At 39.7% G+C, this 14782-nt stretch overlaps 1 protein-coding gene across 1 annotated transcript in view; it reads left to right on the top strand.

Moving 5' to 3' along the window:
- MCCC2 (methylcrotonyl-CoA carboxylase subunit 2) overlaps window positions 1-14782 on the top strand; it is a 63974-nt gene that overhangs the window by 33179 nt on the left and 16013 nt on the right. The window contains exons 8-11 of the mRNA XM_082373759.1: window positions 4389-4453; window positions 9377-9476; window positions 9587-9682; window positions 12831-12903. Coding sequence (XP_082229885.1) covers window positions 4389-4453; window positions 9377-9476; window positions 9587-9682; window positions 12831-12903 — 334 coding nt within the window. The remainder of the gene's footprint in view (window positions 1-4388; window positions 4454-9376; window positions 9477-9586; window positions 9683-12830; window positions 12904-14782) is intronic.

Here is a 14782-nt window from a genome sequence, read left to right on the forward strand (position 1 = left end):
CATGTTCCCTTCTTCTGTGGTCTTTCTACCAGTCATGGTGTTTTTATTTGTTATTTAATGACAGGCCCCACCCCCCCCGCCCCCACCCCCGCCAGGCATCTCTACTTCCCATGGACCCACCATGTCCCCAAGGATGTGCTGCCTCCATGTGAGAATGTGCTTGGTACCCAGATAGGGAACGAGCAAAAGGCTAGCCTTTAGCATCCCCCCCGGTGCCCCCCCAACACACAGAGTGGCCTGTTGGAGAGCACACCTCAGCACTGCCAGCCCAGGACAGTGATGGAGCTGCCATGCTCTTCCCTGAGACACCATGGGGGGCACACCTGACCTCTGATCCTCCCTACACCTGTGTCAGGCCCCCACTGGGGGCGGGTGTAACAGGTGCTAGGCAGGGGTGGGGAGGAGAAGGTAGGGCAGGACCCAGGGCCCAGGCACCAGTCAGCAGGGAAGCAGGGAGCCAAGAGCCCATCCCAGGGAGATGGGGGGAGGCAGACTGCACAAGATCTGAGGCTCTAAACCTCAACACACATGCTCCATTGTCCCATCAGACTTCACTTACAGAACACAAATTCAAAGATAAAGTTAGTTAGACTTTCACTAGGGTGACCACTGAGCATTAAACCCCAAGCACAGGGCCCTTCTGAGAGTGGGGCCCTGTGCAACTTCACTGGCCACCTGCCCGTGATGCAGGCACTGAGGACTGGATTATGTCATCCTCGGCGCTTCCTCATCTCTCCTTTGGACGTCTCCATTGTGATTTCCAGGAAAGCAGTTGTCACCCTGCTTTGCTTATGTCACAACATGATCCTAGGCTTCAGAGTGATAAAGAGAGGCTGGGTGAAGACACAGGTAATTTCTACTGATTACAACAAAACATCCCATTACGTAAGTAAAATCCAAGAATATTAAATAGGTAAAAAGAATAATGTCAAGGAACTTCTAAAACTATAATAAACCTACAAGTGGAGTAATTCAGCCATAAAAAGGAAAGAAGTTTTGACACATCCTACAACATGGACAAACCTTGAAAACATTGGGCCAGACACAAAGAACAAATATTGTATAGTTACCCTTCTCTGAAATATGTAGAATAGGCAAATTAATAGAGACAGAAAGTAGATTGGCTGTCGCCAAGGACTGGGACGGGGTAGAATGGGGAGGGACTGCTAATGAGTATGGGGTTTCTTTTGGGAGCGATGAAATGTTCTGGAATTAGGTGGTGGTGATGGTTGTTATACAGCCTTGTTAATATAATAAAAACCACTGAATTGTATTCTTTTAAATGGTAAATTTTGTGGTATGTGAATCATATCTTAAAAAGTAAGTTTATTGCTTCAAAAGTCTGTCAAGGAATTAATCTGGTTTTGGAATATTAACACAAGTTTATTAAAAAGAGTACGTTAAAAGATGTTATACTTTGATGTTAAATAAGTGTATTTTCCAAATGATTGTGTTAATTTTTAATAACTTTTACTGAGGATCAGATAAGCCTGAAGAGCTGCCTTTTCAAATGAATTAAAAGTCTCAAGGCATTATTCAAAAAGCCTACAGCATAATATTAAATATTATTCTTCAATATTTCTCTAGCTATGTGTGATAGCAATCGTTTGTTAATTTACCTATGTGTAGTAAACTTTCCTGGGTAATTCTTGTTTATTTTTCACTAGAGAATAAGTAAAGATATGACTAAAATTTTAAAACATCTTTTTGGGAATATAGGTAGTGTCATGATACTGAAATAATGCTGTTTTCAAGAGAAGATTTTGTCTAAAGGTCAGCATTACAATGTCTATTCAGTGGATTCAGATTTAACTTGTGCCTCAGAAAGAAGCAACGTAGCAGCTGAAGTCTGCAGTTCTGTTAGAGAACTAAACCTTGTTCAGTAGTCTACCATCAAAAGGCTGTATTTACAGGTAGAAAAAGAAGCAGCAGCAGCCTTATCTGCTTGAGAATTCTAAATTTTGATGCTTGTTTCACTGAAAATTGAGAAAAGGCTTTGTAGGTTTCACACATAATGTGAGGTTGTAGCTTTCAGTAGCTTAACGTGGTTGGAAAAAAATGCATACTAATAAGATAAATTTTTTTAACTTTTTATTTTATATTGGAGTATAGTTGATTAACAATGTTGTAATAGTTTCAGGTGTACAACAAAGTGATTCAGTTATACATAAACATGTATCTATTCTTTTTCAAATTCTTTTCCCATTTAGGTTGTTACATAGTATTGAGCAAAGTTTCCTGTGGAATAAGACAAATTTTTGAAGGAGTTTTTTTGTTCTCCTACCTTTTGTTTATCATCCAAACTTGTTACTTAATAGAATGAGCAGTTTTCATTTTCTCTTGGACTTTTATCATCTTTATACATATCACAGTTTCAAACATGTTGTGGGTGTTCCATAAATATTAACTGATGACAAATCTTTATTTTTTCAGTTGATATCAGTCAGTTCCCTGAAAATGAATTATCATATGTCAGACGTTTATTCGTTTTTACAACTTTAAATATCCAGACACCTCTTATAAGTAGTTATTGTCTGGACTGAATGTTATTTTACACCAAATTTTTTGGGAGGAAGAGAATCAAGAATTTAGTTCTGGGGGTGCATAATTGGAGGTGAAAAATTTAATTACCTCTCCCTGTGGACTAATATTTTATTTAAGACAGAGCTTTTGATGTAGTGAATAAGTCATTTCTATGCTGTATTTTAGATTAGTGTTCCTTATTCTAATAAAAGCTTTTCTTTTATTACTTGAAGAAAAAGAAACAAATCGACCACCCCAAAGAAGTAGGAATCAATAAATGATTCCTAAGGGATCAGGTTGGCATTTAGCATTAAATGATTTTTCTTGCTTTTTCTTGTTCGAATTTCTCAGGCTATAACTGTCATTCTTTTTTAAAATTATTATTAATTAATTTATTTATTTTTGGCTGTGTTGGGTCTTAATTGCTGTGTGTGGGCTTTCTCTAGTTGTGGCGAGCGGGGGCTACTCTCTGTGCGGTGCGCGGGCTTCTCATCGCGGTGGCTTCTCTTGTTGCGGAGCACGGGCTCTAGGTGCGCGGGCTGCAGTAGTTGTGGCTCGCGGGCTCTAGAGCACAGGCTCAGTAGTTGTGGCGCACGGGCTTAGTTGCTCCGCGGCATGTGGGATCTTCCTTGACCAGGGATCAAACCCGCGTCCCCTGCATTGGCAGGCGGATTCTTAACCCATGCGCCACCAGGGAAGTCCCTATAATTAAGTCATTCTTAATTTATTACTTAAGGTTTCTTTCTTTTTGGTCATATTATGCTGAATCTTAGATGTGGGTGATCATGGAGATTTTTTCCCCCATCTTAAAGATATTATACCTTTAAGAGTTTGTTTTTGATAGTCACTGGAATTTTTCAGCAAAGGTGAAAAAATAGCGTTACTTCAATATATGTATTGTGTCCAAAGGTGAATAAATCACAGTTTCTGCCATCAAGGAACTCACAGTATAGAGGAGAGGACAGAGACACATGCAAATTACTGACATATAGTATGGTAGGCGCCATGTTGGAGGTGTAGGTGGAATGCTCTTGAACCACAGATGAGCAAACATTGCTCTGTTAAAACCATGGAGTGTTGTTAATGGTTAAAAGGCCTGGGCAGGTCAGGGAAAGCCACACAGAGCAGACAGGGCTTGAAGGATAATTGGGGATTCACCGGGTGGGTGAGAGGGAGAAGGGAGCCCAGCAGTAGGCTCAGCATGTGCACAGACACAAAGGCTTTAACATGGGTGTGGAGGCAGAATAATGTAGGGGAAAGAGAGTGTGCTTTCAGACCAGGAATGTCTGGGTTCAAATCAGGTTCCATCCCTTGCTCAGGGGCTGTGGGCAAGTTCCTTAGTGACTGTGGGTTCACATTTCTCGTCTGTAGACTAGAGACAATATTATCTAGGTTTACCTAGGTGGGTGGGATGAGAAACAAAATGTCTAGTTCTATGGAAGAAAGAATGGTAGATATAATCAGGTTAGGAGGTGTGTAGGACAGCATTTTAATACAGTAATTCCCCTACATACGAACCTTCAAGTTGCGAACTTTTGAAGATGCAAACGTGCCCCTGTATGTCAGCTGTTGTACTGTACTACTGTACTTTTCAAGGTACTGTATTGTAAGATGAAAAATATTTTCTTTATTTTTTGTGTTTGTTTGTTTTTTATGTATTATTTGTGTGAAAAGTATTATAAACCTATTACAGTATAGTACTGTATAGCCGATTGTGTTAATTGGATACTTAGGCTAACTTTGTTGGACTTAACGAACAAATTGGACTTACGAACACGCTCTCAGAACGGAACTTGTTTGTTTGTAGGAGACTTACTGTACCTCTGATGGAGAAAACTCACCATTGACTTTTATCCTTGTTGTAGGTTAAAGCAGCCACTGGAGAAGAGGTGTCAGCTGAGGATCTTGGAGGTGCTGATCTTCACTGCAGGTGAAACAGAAGCAGTTGTTTCTTTCCAGGATTGATTGTCACTTGTTTGTTTAAAAGAAGTGTTAAATTATTTTTTCCAGGTGTTAAACTTGCCAGATCAAACCAGTTTATTTGTTCTAGATCTGCTCTTTTAGGGTCCAATTCTTTAGAGTTCCATTTCTAAGCAAGAACATCAACGTTTTCATTATAGCCTAGAAAGACTGGAGAAACAGGTTTCTTATTTATTTAACAAACATCCATTGAGCACCTGTTATGTGCCAGGCACTGTTTAGGTATTTGAGATAATAAGATAGACATTGTCTTTGATCTCAAGAAGCTTATAGTCTAGTCAGAGAGGTGGGCAATAAAGAAATAATCACCAAAAAATTATATAAATATGTATACATGATAAGGGCTACAAAGAAGTATAGGCATATAGAAGGTGGGGCTAACCCAGTGGTGTGCAGGCATTATGCCTTTGTTTAATTAACACTTGTTAAGTGGAGCACAGGGTGCTGGATAGTGAGCCGTGGTTCAACAACAGACCACAAGAGAATTTGAAATAGAGAAGTTTATCAGTCACAGGTCCCGGAGGAAGTACACAGCACACCTTGAGGGGCCACATGAGGCGGTCCAGGCAGAGTGCCCAGAGAGAGAGACAGGACCTGGGGTACATGTTTTTATTAGGGTCCATGGTTGGAGTGATTTGGGGTCCCCTGACTACAGCTGGATTGGTCAATCAAGCCAGAAGATTGGGATATTGGTAAGTTCCATGGGGATTTTATCTAAGCATACAGGTGCGGAGAGGCAGGGGAGACTGTTGATCTTAAGGGCTGTTGGGGAAGTCATATGAGGACTTACATTTGCTTGTGACTGAGCTGCTATCTAGGGCTTGCTTGAGGGCTAGTGTCCATTGAAGGTCCATGCAGGCTGCTTGCAATGCCGGGGAAAAGCTTAGCTAAATGCTCAGTAGCAGGTAAATGCTTAGCCGATTCACTGAGGAGGGAAAATGTCCGCTTTGTGGCATCTGCCAATATCTGTGGTATGAATTATGCCGCCATAGCTGATTTTAAGCTACCAGCGGGACACCACTGAACGTGGAATCAGGAAGAGATGCACACAGTTGGCTCTCGTGAGTCAGGCATGAGCCGCTCCATCACATCGCTGGTCTTCCCATTTCAGGTTAGAGTTCAGGAGTAAGAAGATCATCTACCTCCTAGAATTTTGTGAGAATTAAATGAGATGGTATGTGTAAATTGCTTGAAACAATACCTGCTTTAAAATAAGTACCTGTAATTGTTAACTGCCATTATTATTATGGTTTACCATCGTAATTGGTCATTAAATGTTTTGGACTTTTTCTTTTATGAGCAATTAGGAAACCATCAAAGAGTTTTAAGGAGAGATTGTGTTATTATTAAACATTTCATTAGGAAAAAAAAAAATCCCTCTGTCTGCTAAATGGAGAATGAATGCTTAGAGGGTTGGCAGTAGTGTGTGTGAGGGACCAGTTGGGTGGTTGTATCAATAGCATACAACTATTGCTAGAGTTGGGTGAGAGGTGCCGGTGGCTTAGATAATTATGGTGGTAGTGAACGGAGGAGGGGAGTAATCAGATTTGTGCTCTATTTTAGCGGTGGAATTGAAGGACTTGTTGATGGATTTCATATATGGGGCACAGTAAAGTGAGGTGACAAAGATGATAACATAAAATGGTTTCATTTCCTGAGATTGGGAAGACGGGGGGAGGGGCAGGGTTGGGGATAGGGCAGGGGGATCAAGTGTTGCTTTTGAACCTGCTAAGTTAGAGATGATCCAGACATCCAAGTAGAGATGCCGAATAGGCAGTTAACTGTAGGAGTCTGGAGCCCAGATCCGTGCTCAAGAACCATCAACAGAGAGGTGGAATTTAAACCATAGGACTAGGTGAGCTCACCCTGAGGTGAGTGTAGATAAGGAAGAGGGCCCAGGACTAGACCCTAAAGAACCCAGACATAACTGACAGGTAGATCTAACCATTGAGCTCGGTGGCCTGGGAGGTGCAGTAAACCTTTCTTTGCTTTGCCAAACCAGGGAGGCAGGTGACTGTGGGAGCAGTCTAGTAGGTGGGAGACGGAAAATAGGTACATTTCCACCCTCCTATCAAAGAACACTGCCTTGCCTTTTGAAGAGTTGGCTAAGGAACCTACCTTTGCCTCAGTTTTTCATTCACTCCTTTCTTTTTGAGCAATTATTTGTGGATAGATTGATTGTACTAAGTGTTATGAGTAATACAGAAAAATGTCAGGCCTAGTCCCTGCCCTCAAGGATTTATAATTTAACTCGGCAGGTAAGAGATATAAATGAATGAACTAAAAAACAATTACAAAACAAATAAGCTATTATGCTTCCGGTTTTACAACTAGAGGCAAAAGGAGGAATGATTAAGGGAAGAGCTGGAGCAGAATTGAGGTAGGCAGAGAAAAGCTTGGAGAGCTTGAGTTTTCTGCCTGGGTTTAAACAGAAGACTTGCTTATTTCAGTGAACACTACTATGAGCAGAGGTGTAGCATTTCTCTCTTATCTGGCCATTTACTGACCATTTCAGGGAGACAGTGAAGTAGATGTTTCAGCCTGGAGAGAGAGAGGATGCGGGTAGAATAGAAACAGGACAAAGTGGGCTGCCACTGTTTGTAGGTGCTTAATCAGGGGAAGGAGATGAAGATAGTATTTGAGGAGCATTAACTAAAAAAATTTTTTTGACAGTTTAAAAAAAGTCATCTGGTGCCCATAAAAGGTGTAGGTGGTATATCAAGTGAGGCGTGTAGGTTCTAGGATTCATCTTCCATTTGCCTCACTTGTTACCCTTGTGACTAGACAAACTACATAACTTCCTGGAGCCTCATTTCCTCATCTGTAAAATGAAGATATGAATCGTTCCTGTGTCACAACACAGTGTCTGTGGCATACTAAGTGCTCTATTACTTTTAGCTATTATCATTCATAATAGCCTGTTTAAAATCATGGGACAGTGGTTAGATGGTGATGGCTTTTTTGGGAACAGTGTCATAAAATTTACTAGTCACAACTTGCTTTGGGTTCTCTCTGTCATTGTAAATACGTATTTGTACGTCTCCGATTCGTCATCCTTCATAGTTAATTTGACACAAAGCTTTACATAGTAGAGTGTCTCATCAAAAGTTTTCCCTTTCCTGTTGTTTTGGTAAATGCTAGACAGTTTTTAAAAGAAGACATTATAGGACTTCCCTGGTGGTGCAGTGGTTAAAAATCCGCCTGCCAATACAGGGGACACGGGTTCGAGCCCTGGTCCAGGAAGATCCCACATGCCGCGGAGCAACGAAGCCCGTGCGTCACAACTACTGAGCCTGCGCTCTAGAGCCGGCGAGCCACAACTACTGAAGCCCACGTGCCACAACTGCTGAGCCTGCGCGCCTAGAGCCCGTGCTCCACGACAAGAGAAGCCACCGCAATGAGAAGCCTGCGCACCATAATGAAGAGTAGCCCCCGCTCTCCACAACTAGAGAAAAGCCCATGCACAGCAATGAAGACCCAATGCAGTCCAAAATAAATAAATAGTTATTAAAAAAAAAAAAAAGGCGGCATTTTATTTTAAATATTTACTGATTTGGAAGCAGTCCCTTCTGCTTTTCTTTGCTTACTGAGTTACTACAGTGTAGCTAGAAGTCAGCAATTGTAGCTGATATTTGTGAAGCATTTGGAAGACAGGGTCAGTTGTAAAACGTCCTACTAAATTAAAGAAACTTAAGGGTCTGCTATTTGCAAAGGGTTGGAGGACTATAAAGAGGAGCACACATGGTCCTTGCTCTTGTTGAGGAGCACCCAAGCCCGAGGGGGACAGTGACATGAAACCACTGTGAGAACCCAGTTCTAAGACGTCGCCTAAGGAGTTGGTGTTTTCCTTAGACAAGACATCAAAATTTAGATTGCTGCAGCTTAGTTCTTACTCATAAAATGAACTAAAATTCTGTTTTTTTCAGGGGTTTTGTGTGTGTGTGTGTGTGTGTGTGTGTGTACACACACACATATATATATATATATATTTTTTTTTTTTTTTTCTATTTTTTGGCTGTGCTGCGTGGCATGTGGGATCTTATAGTTCCCCGACCAGGGATCAAACCCGTGCCCCCTGCAGTGGAAGCGTGGTGTCTTAACCAGTGGACTGCCACTGAAGTCCCTTTAGGTGTATATTTTTGCCTGACTTCATAGTTTTTTTTTTTTTAATACTTTATTAGAAAGTCATAGTACATCTACAAGTGAAACAACAAGCCATCTAATTGGAACCAGAGCACGCCCATGCTTTATTCACGTTGCACTTGAAATTGAGCAGGCCCTTACCACAGTTCCATGTTATCAATACCCATTTTTACCATTGATCTGAGGAACAGCGTTTTCAAGCCTTCGTGTGTGCTACCTGCAGCAGCTTACTCTTGGGGTGTAACTTGGTAAGGAAGGCCTCAGCAGTCTCTCAGAAATGAGAGGCCATAGTTGGCATCTTCACTGGGGCCTCAGTGAGGTACGAACACTTTTTGTTGTTACCAACTACATCACGAAAGCATGCCAGCTGTGGTTGAACTTTATCATATGCGATTTTGTCTGAGGTGTATGGGATGAGCATTAAATAAGGCCCTGTGGTCCAGTAGAAGAAGGTCAAGATTGAAAAATAGAAGGTGTGGGTTCTTATGCAGGTACTGGTGGTCCTAGGACAAGGTACTTAACTTTTGTGTACCTCAGTTTTTCCTGTTTGTAAAACAAGGTTAATACTGTTTTGCCAGGGACGTTATGAAGATCAAATTAGATGACAGTTATTAAAGTGTTTTGGAAGTAAAAAGACGTCATCCTTAGATGAGAGAAGATACTTGGGGTTTAAGATTTAATTATTTTCCTTTTCCCTGTTCTGATTCTTTTAGTGTGCTTTACTCTGTAGAAAGTCTGGAGTAAGTGACTACTACGCTTTGGATGATAATCATGCCCTTCACTTAGCTAGGAAGATTGTAAGGAATCTAAATTACCAGAAGAAAATGGATGTGAGTTGGATCTGTTCTTATATTTTTTATTTTCCCAAAGCATTTTGGCTTATGTCACCTTGAAATAATGTCTTTAAATAGGCTAATGTGATTGTTCTATATTTCTGCAGGTTACCATTGAACCTTCTGAAGATCCTTTATTTCCTGCTGATGAATTGTATGGAATAGTTGGAGCCAACCTTAAGAGGAACTTTGATGTCCGAGAGGTGTGTAAAGTGGAACTGTGAGCTGTAAGCTATGCTATCATAGTTTATGACGTGTGTTTAAACTTTGTTTGAACTATAAGCTGTGTGTATCCATTTTCAAGGCTGAAGTCTGTTTTAGATATGTTCATCCCTAAACTAAGGGACTGTTGTGGGTCTCAGTAAGGAGTGACATATAAGGGAAAGATATCTTACTAAAAGAGAGAGGGGGGAAAACCTCTTAATTACTGGAAAGTTTTCATTGCACGATGACTAAGCTTGCTTTGTTCATAACTCCATATTCCTGTGGACATTAGGAATGATGTAGCGCAACTTTATAATTTCCAGCTATTTCTTTTTTGGGTTCTTATTTTGCGAAATGGATGAAATGTCAGTAAGTTGTTGAAAGGAAAAAACATACCCTTTTAGATCAATATGACATAAGCAAAGATTAGACATTTGATTGCAGTTGAAGATGTTGCTATGGTTACAGATTGTCTTCTGTAGTCTAGATTGACAATTTTTAGTGCTTGCATATAGCATGTAGTCTTTTATTTTGTTCAGTATCCATATCTGGTAGGATACTTTCTAAATTAGGAAATTGTCCTAATATCAGATTCTGTGCCTTAATATTTTGTTATGTTTTCCCTTGACTATAAAACTATTATGTACTAACTGTGAAAAATATAGAAAATACAGAAAAACATAAAATTGCTTGTAATTCCACCATGCAGAGAAAGCAGCCAGTATTTTGGTGTTTTGGCTTAGTGTGTATGTATACATTTTTATGTAGTTCAGATAGTATATACATATATACGTATATTGATATATATATATTTAATTCTACTTTTTCCGGTTTAAATTATAAACATCTCCCCATTATTTAAAACTTCTTCATGAAGTGTTTTTTGTGGTTAGGTCCTGATTCTTATACTAGTACCTGGTGACATGGTAGGCACTCAGTAAATATTTTTTTGGATGAATTGATGAATGAATGTAATACCCCACTTATGGATATGTACAAATATTTATTTAGGCAATACCCTATTATTGTTAGAGGGTCTTAAATGCTGGATTTTAATGGAACTTCAACTGGTACTTCACTTTAGCAAGGTAATTTAGTTAACTGTAAGTTTTAGAATTAGGTTTTTAGTTTGACTTTTTAATTAATTACAGGCACAGAAAAAAATGGCACTTACAATCTGATGTGCCTGAAAAATGAGTTGTTCTAATAGTCAAGTTTTCTAGGTGGCTAAGGATTCATTCTTTCAAGCATAATCACTTTTTTCATTTATTCGACAGTATTTATTGAGTGCTTTTTCCATGAAGGTATTGTTTCAGGCACTAGGGGTACAGAAATGAGCAAAACAGATGTGAATCCATGCCTTCATGGTAGTTCAATTTCATTTTAATGGATATCTTTTTATAAAGATAGACTTCTGCCTTCTTAAATTGTATCCTGGACTTCTACCTTTAGCTGACTCATGTTCATCATTGTGATGTTAATTTATTATATTTTTCTGTAATTACAAATAAGCCTTGTATGGAGGTCTTACTAGTATATGGAGCTGTGGGACAACATTGGGATATTAATTGAAAAACCCAGGTTCTAGTCCTTGTTTCCCTAGTCAGTGGTACTGGGGTTGAACCTCTCTGAGCATTGATTTCTGCTCCTGGAAATAGGAGTAGTGCCATATGATATGTCTGCTTCCTAAAGTTTGAGTCTTTGTGAAGATGGGTTAGTATATTTTATGTGGCTGAGTGGACTTCATCGTAAAGCAAATAGAAGGGGGTTTCACGTTAAGTGGCCCTAGGTTGCTCTGACCTTTTGAGTGGCTTTATCTTTGTGTGGAAGAATGGTCGTTGCTATGTGTTTGTTTTTCAAAAGGTGTAATTTTGGAGCCACATAGCACTTAGACAACTGTTATATCTACATTATGTTATTTGATCTTTCAGGCAAATAACTAAAATATAATTCAAAGTAAGCTATTCACTCATTTTTCAGCCTTTGCAGCTTATAAAATAAGGCTTTGATTGATGTGGTAAACAGGAAAAAGGAAGCTCAAACTGGATAGAAAAAATGATGTGTAGCATCTAAAATAGTTTCTGAAAAAATTTGAAATATGCTTCATGTTTAGAACACTTTGAAATAGTCCTGATGTATAATGATGAATATGGAAGATAAACTAGTAACTTTGATTCTGTGTAGATTAATTATATGTGTGTATGTGTATGTGTATCAGATTCAGAATCAGTGAACCTTTATTGAAGGCTTAATAATAATAGCTACCTTTTGATGAGTACCAGGCAATGTTATTAGCTCTTAAGTATTATTATTATTGTTATTACTTTTTTTTTTAAACAGATGAGGAAACTGAGCTTCAGGGATTTTAGGTAACCCAGCCTGTGACTCTAGTTTCCCAGTGGTAGAGCTGGGAGAAGCTGGGAGTCAGAGCTGGTTCTTCATCTCAGCATTATTTTCTTAGGTTCCTTTATTACTAGTTCATCACATCTTCACAACTTTGTTCCGTCTTTGCAGAAGTGAGAACCGAGACTCAGAGGGGTTAAATGCCTTACTCCAGGACACATAAATCATATGTTATACCCTAGGTTGGAGCCTAAGTCTTCTGACTCTAAGGCTGGACCTTGCTTTCTTTCTTCTTTTTTTTTTCTTAATATAATCTTTTAATTGAAGTATAGTTGATTTACAATGTTGTGTTAACTTCAGGTGTACAGCACGGTGATTCAGTTATATATATATATATATATTCTTTTTCAGATTCTTTTCCCTTATAGGTTATTACAAAATATTGAGTATTATTCCCTGTGACATGTAGTAGGACCTTGCTTTCTGATTGAATCCCTGACTCTCAGCCAATACATTTGACAGCCCCTGAAGCTCTGAGTCTAGCAACCAGCCCATGTAGTCTCTGTGCTTCTCTGGTATACAACATGTTGCTTTTATAGTGAAGTGTAAAATCAGGGCCCAGAATGACTTCAGGGCATTAACCATGCATGTCAAGTGAAATTCTACTGAGAAGACTTTCTGAGTAGGGTGAAATTTTGTGAAAGTGACAACTTCATTACAAATTTGTTTTCCTTACAAATAACTTGAATGCAAAAATTCTTTTATAATATAATTGCTCAGGGACATTGTTATTTTTCCTCTTAGGTCATTGCTAGGATCGTGGATGGAAGCAGATTCAATGAATTTAAAGCCTTATATGGAGACACATTAGTTACAGGTATAAAGATGAAGAACTGAAAATGTGAACATTTTATGCTGCTTTGAAAATAAGTGGTCTCTTGTCTCATGGCCCTGATGCACTTGGCATGAGCTTTGTTATTTAGAGAGGTATAAACGTGTGAGTCAGTACTCAAAAGGAGCTGTTTTGTGAAGATCACTTGTAGCTGAATGCCTTCATGGATCCAGAATTTAAAATGATGAGGGCAAGGTGCTCTGATCCAGACCATTATTCTGTGACTTTGTAGCATTAGCTGTATAAAAAGGCTCTTAGCATAGTAAAATTAACAAAAATATTTGTAGTTTTAAAAATTTCTCTGGATGACTATAATTATTTTGAAAATTTCAGCACTGTCTTCTTTATTCTTTAGTCTTCAGTTAGACTGTGAAGTTTCGTGTGATGTTTTCGTTTCCCAGAAGACTGTAGACTGAGTTAAACCTTCTCACCACCTCTTTGTAGGTCTTATGCTGATCCACACAAAGACTAGATTGAGAATACAGGACAGAATACCAAGTCTGAAAAAACAAAATAAGAATGTTTATAAAAGTTAATTCATTCACCTAAACTGTTACGTTTGTAGGCCTTTGAAGAAATATTTGAAACATAGACACCAGGTCCATAGTAATCTATCTTGGACAAATGGCAAAACAAATTTGGGCATTTTACTTGGTCTTAAAGAAGCTCCAAAATGTAGTAGTTAATCTGAAGACAGCATATCAGAGTAGAAAAAACAACTAGCTGCAAAAATCCAAATTGCAAATATACATTGAGGCTTAAGGATAAGTCACAGCAGTTTCTCCTGGTCTGATTTATGAGCAAGAGAAGGGTTCACACTGGAAGTGGAATTTATGTGTTTGTACTTAGGTGTTTAAGTGATTAAGAGCTTTTTCTTTGATATATAGACAGGATTTGTCACCAAATAGTTCAGGATGTAACCCTCATTGTGCAGCAGTTTAAAACAAGTCAGAAGTGTTTCTGCTTCTTTCCCAGAGACGGATGGGCTGTCTTTGTCATCTGTTTTTATGTATTTGCCCTGGACTTGCTAAAATGCTTATGGTACCTTTGCCCCCTAAAATACCAGCGGTAGATCTACCAGATGGCAGATCTCCATCTCTTCTTGTCTGTACTGGAATTCAAATAAGGTTTGGGGGCAGGGAGTGAGAGGGAGAAGAGAGGAATGAGAGGGTGAAGGGGGAAGGAGAGAGCATGAGGGGAGATGGGAGGATGAGAGAGTGAGGAGGCAGTAAGAGAGGATGAAAGGGGGCATGAGGGGGAGGGGCATGAGGGGGAAGGGGCATGAAAGGAAGAGGGAGGGATGAATGCGGGGGCCATGAGTGGGAGTGAGGAGGGAGAAGGACAGATTTTTCTAAGTATCAGGTGTCTCTGGCAGTTCTTACAGCTTTCCTCCTGCCCCTGCACTTGCCATAGGTGGGCCTAGGAGTTTCGTAGACATTTTGCTTTCTTGTTTGGCCCATAGGAAGTTGGTGAAGGTGCTCCCTCCATGGGTGACCCTCGTGTAGTGGGGCATGCGCCCTACTCAGCAGGACTAAGGGTGGATGGAAAGTTTAAACAGCTCACAGGGCAGAACACCTTCAGGGGTAGCACCGTGCAGCTGAGACACGTGCGAGGTTCCCAGCTCTTTTTGTGGGATGGGTCAGGACTCAGAGTGGATTGTTAGAACTTTGGGGAGGTTTGCCCCTCTCTGAATTGCCTCTGTAAGTGGCAGTGCCATTTAGGCTGTGTAGCCTAGGGTTTTGGCTGGGATTTTAGGTCTGAAAGACCAAGAGAAATCAAGGTGACCGGCAAATCAGTGTTTCATTTTAACATGTTAAATAAACATAAGGATTTAAAAAAATAAATCGAGACAAAGCCAGAGTAA

Source organism: Balaenoptera borealis (genome assembly GCF_965194805.1).
Source record: "Balaenoptera borealis genome assembly, chromosome: 2".
NCBI lineage: Eukaryota > Metazoa > Chordata > Mammalia > Artiodactyla > Balaenopteridae > Balaenoptera > Balaenoptera borealis.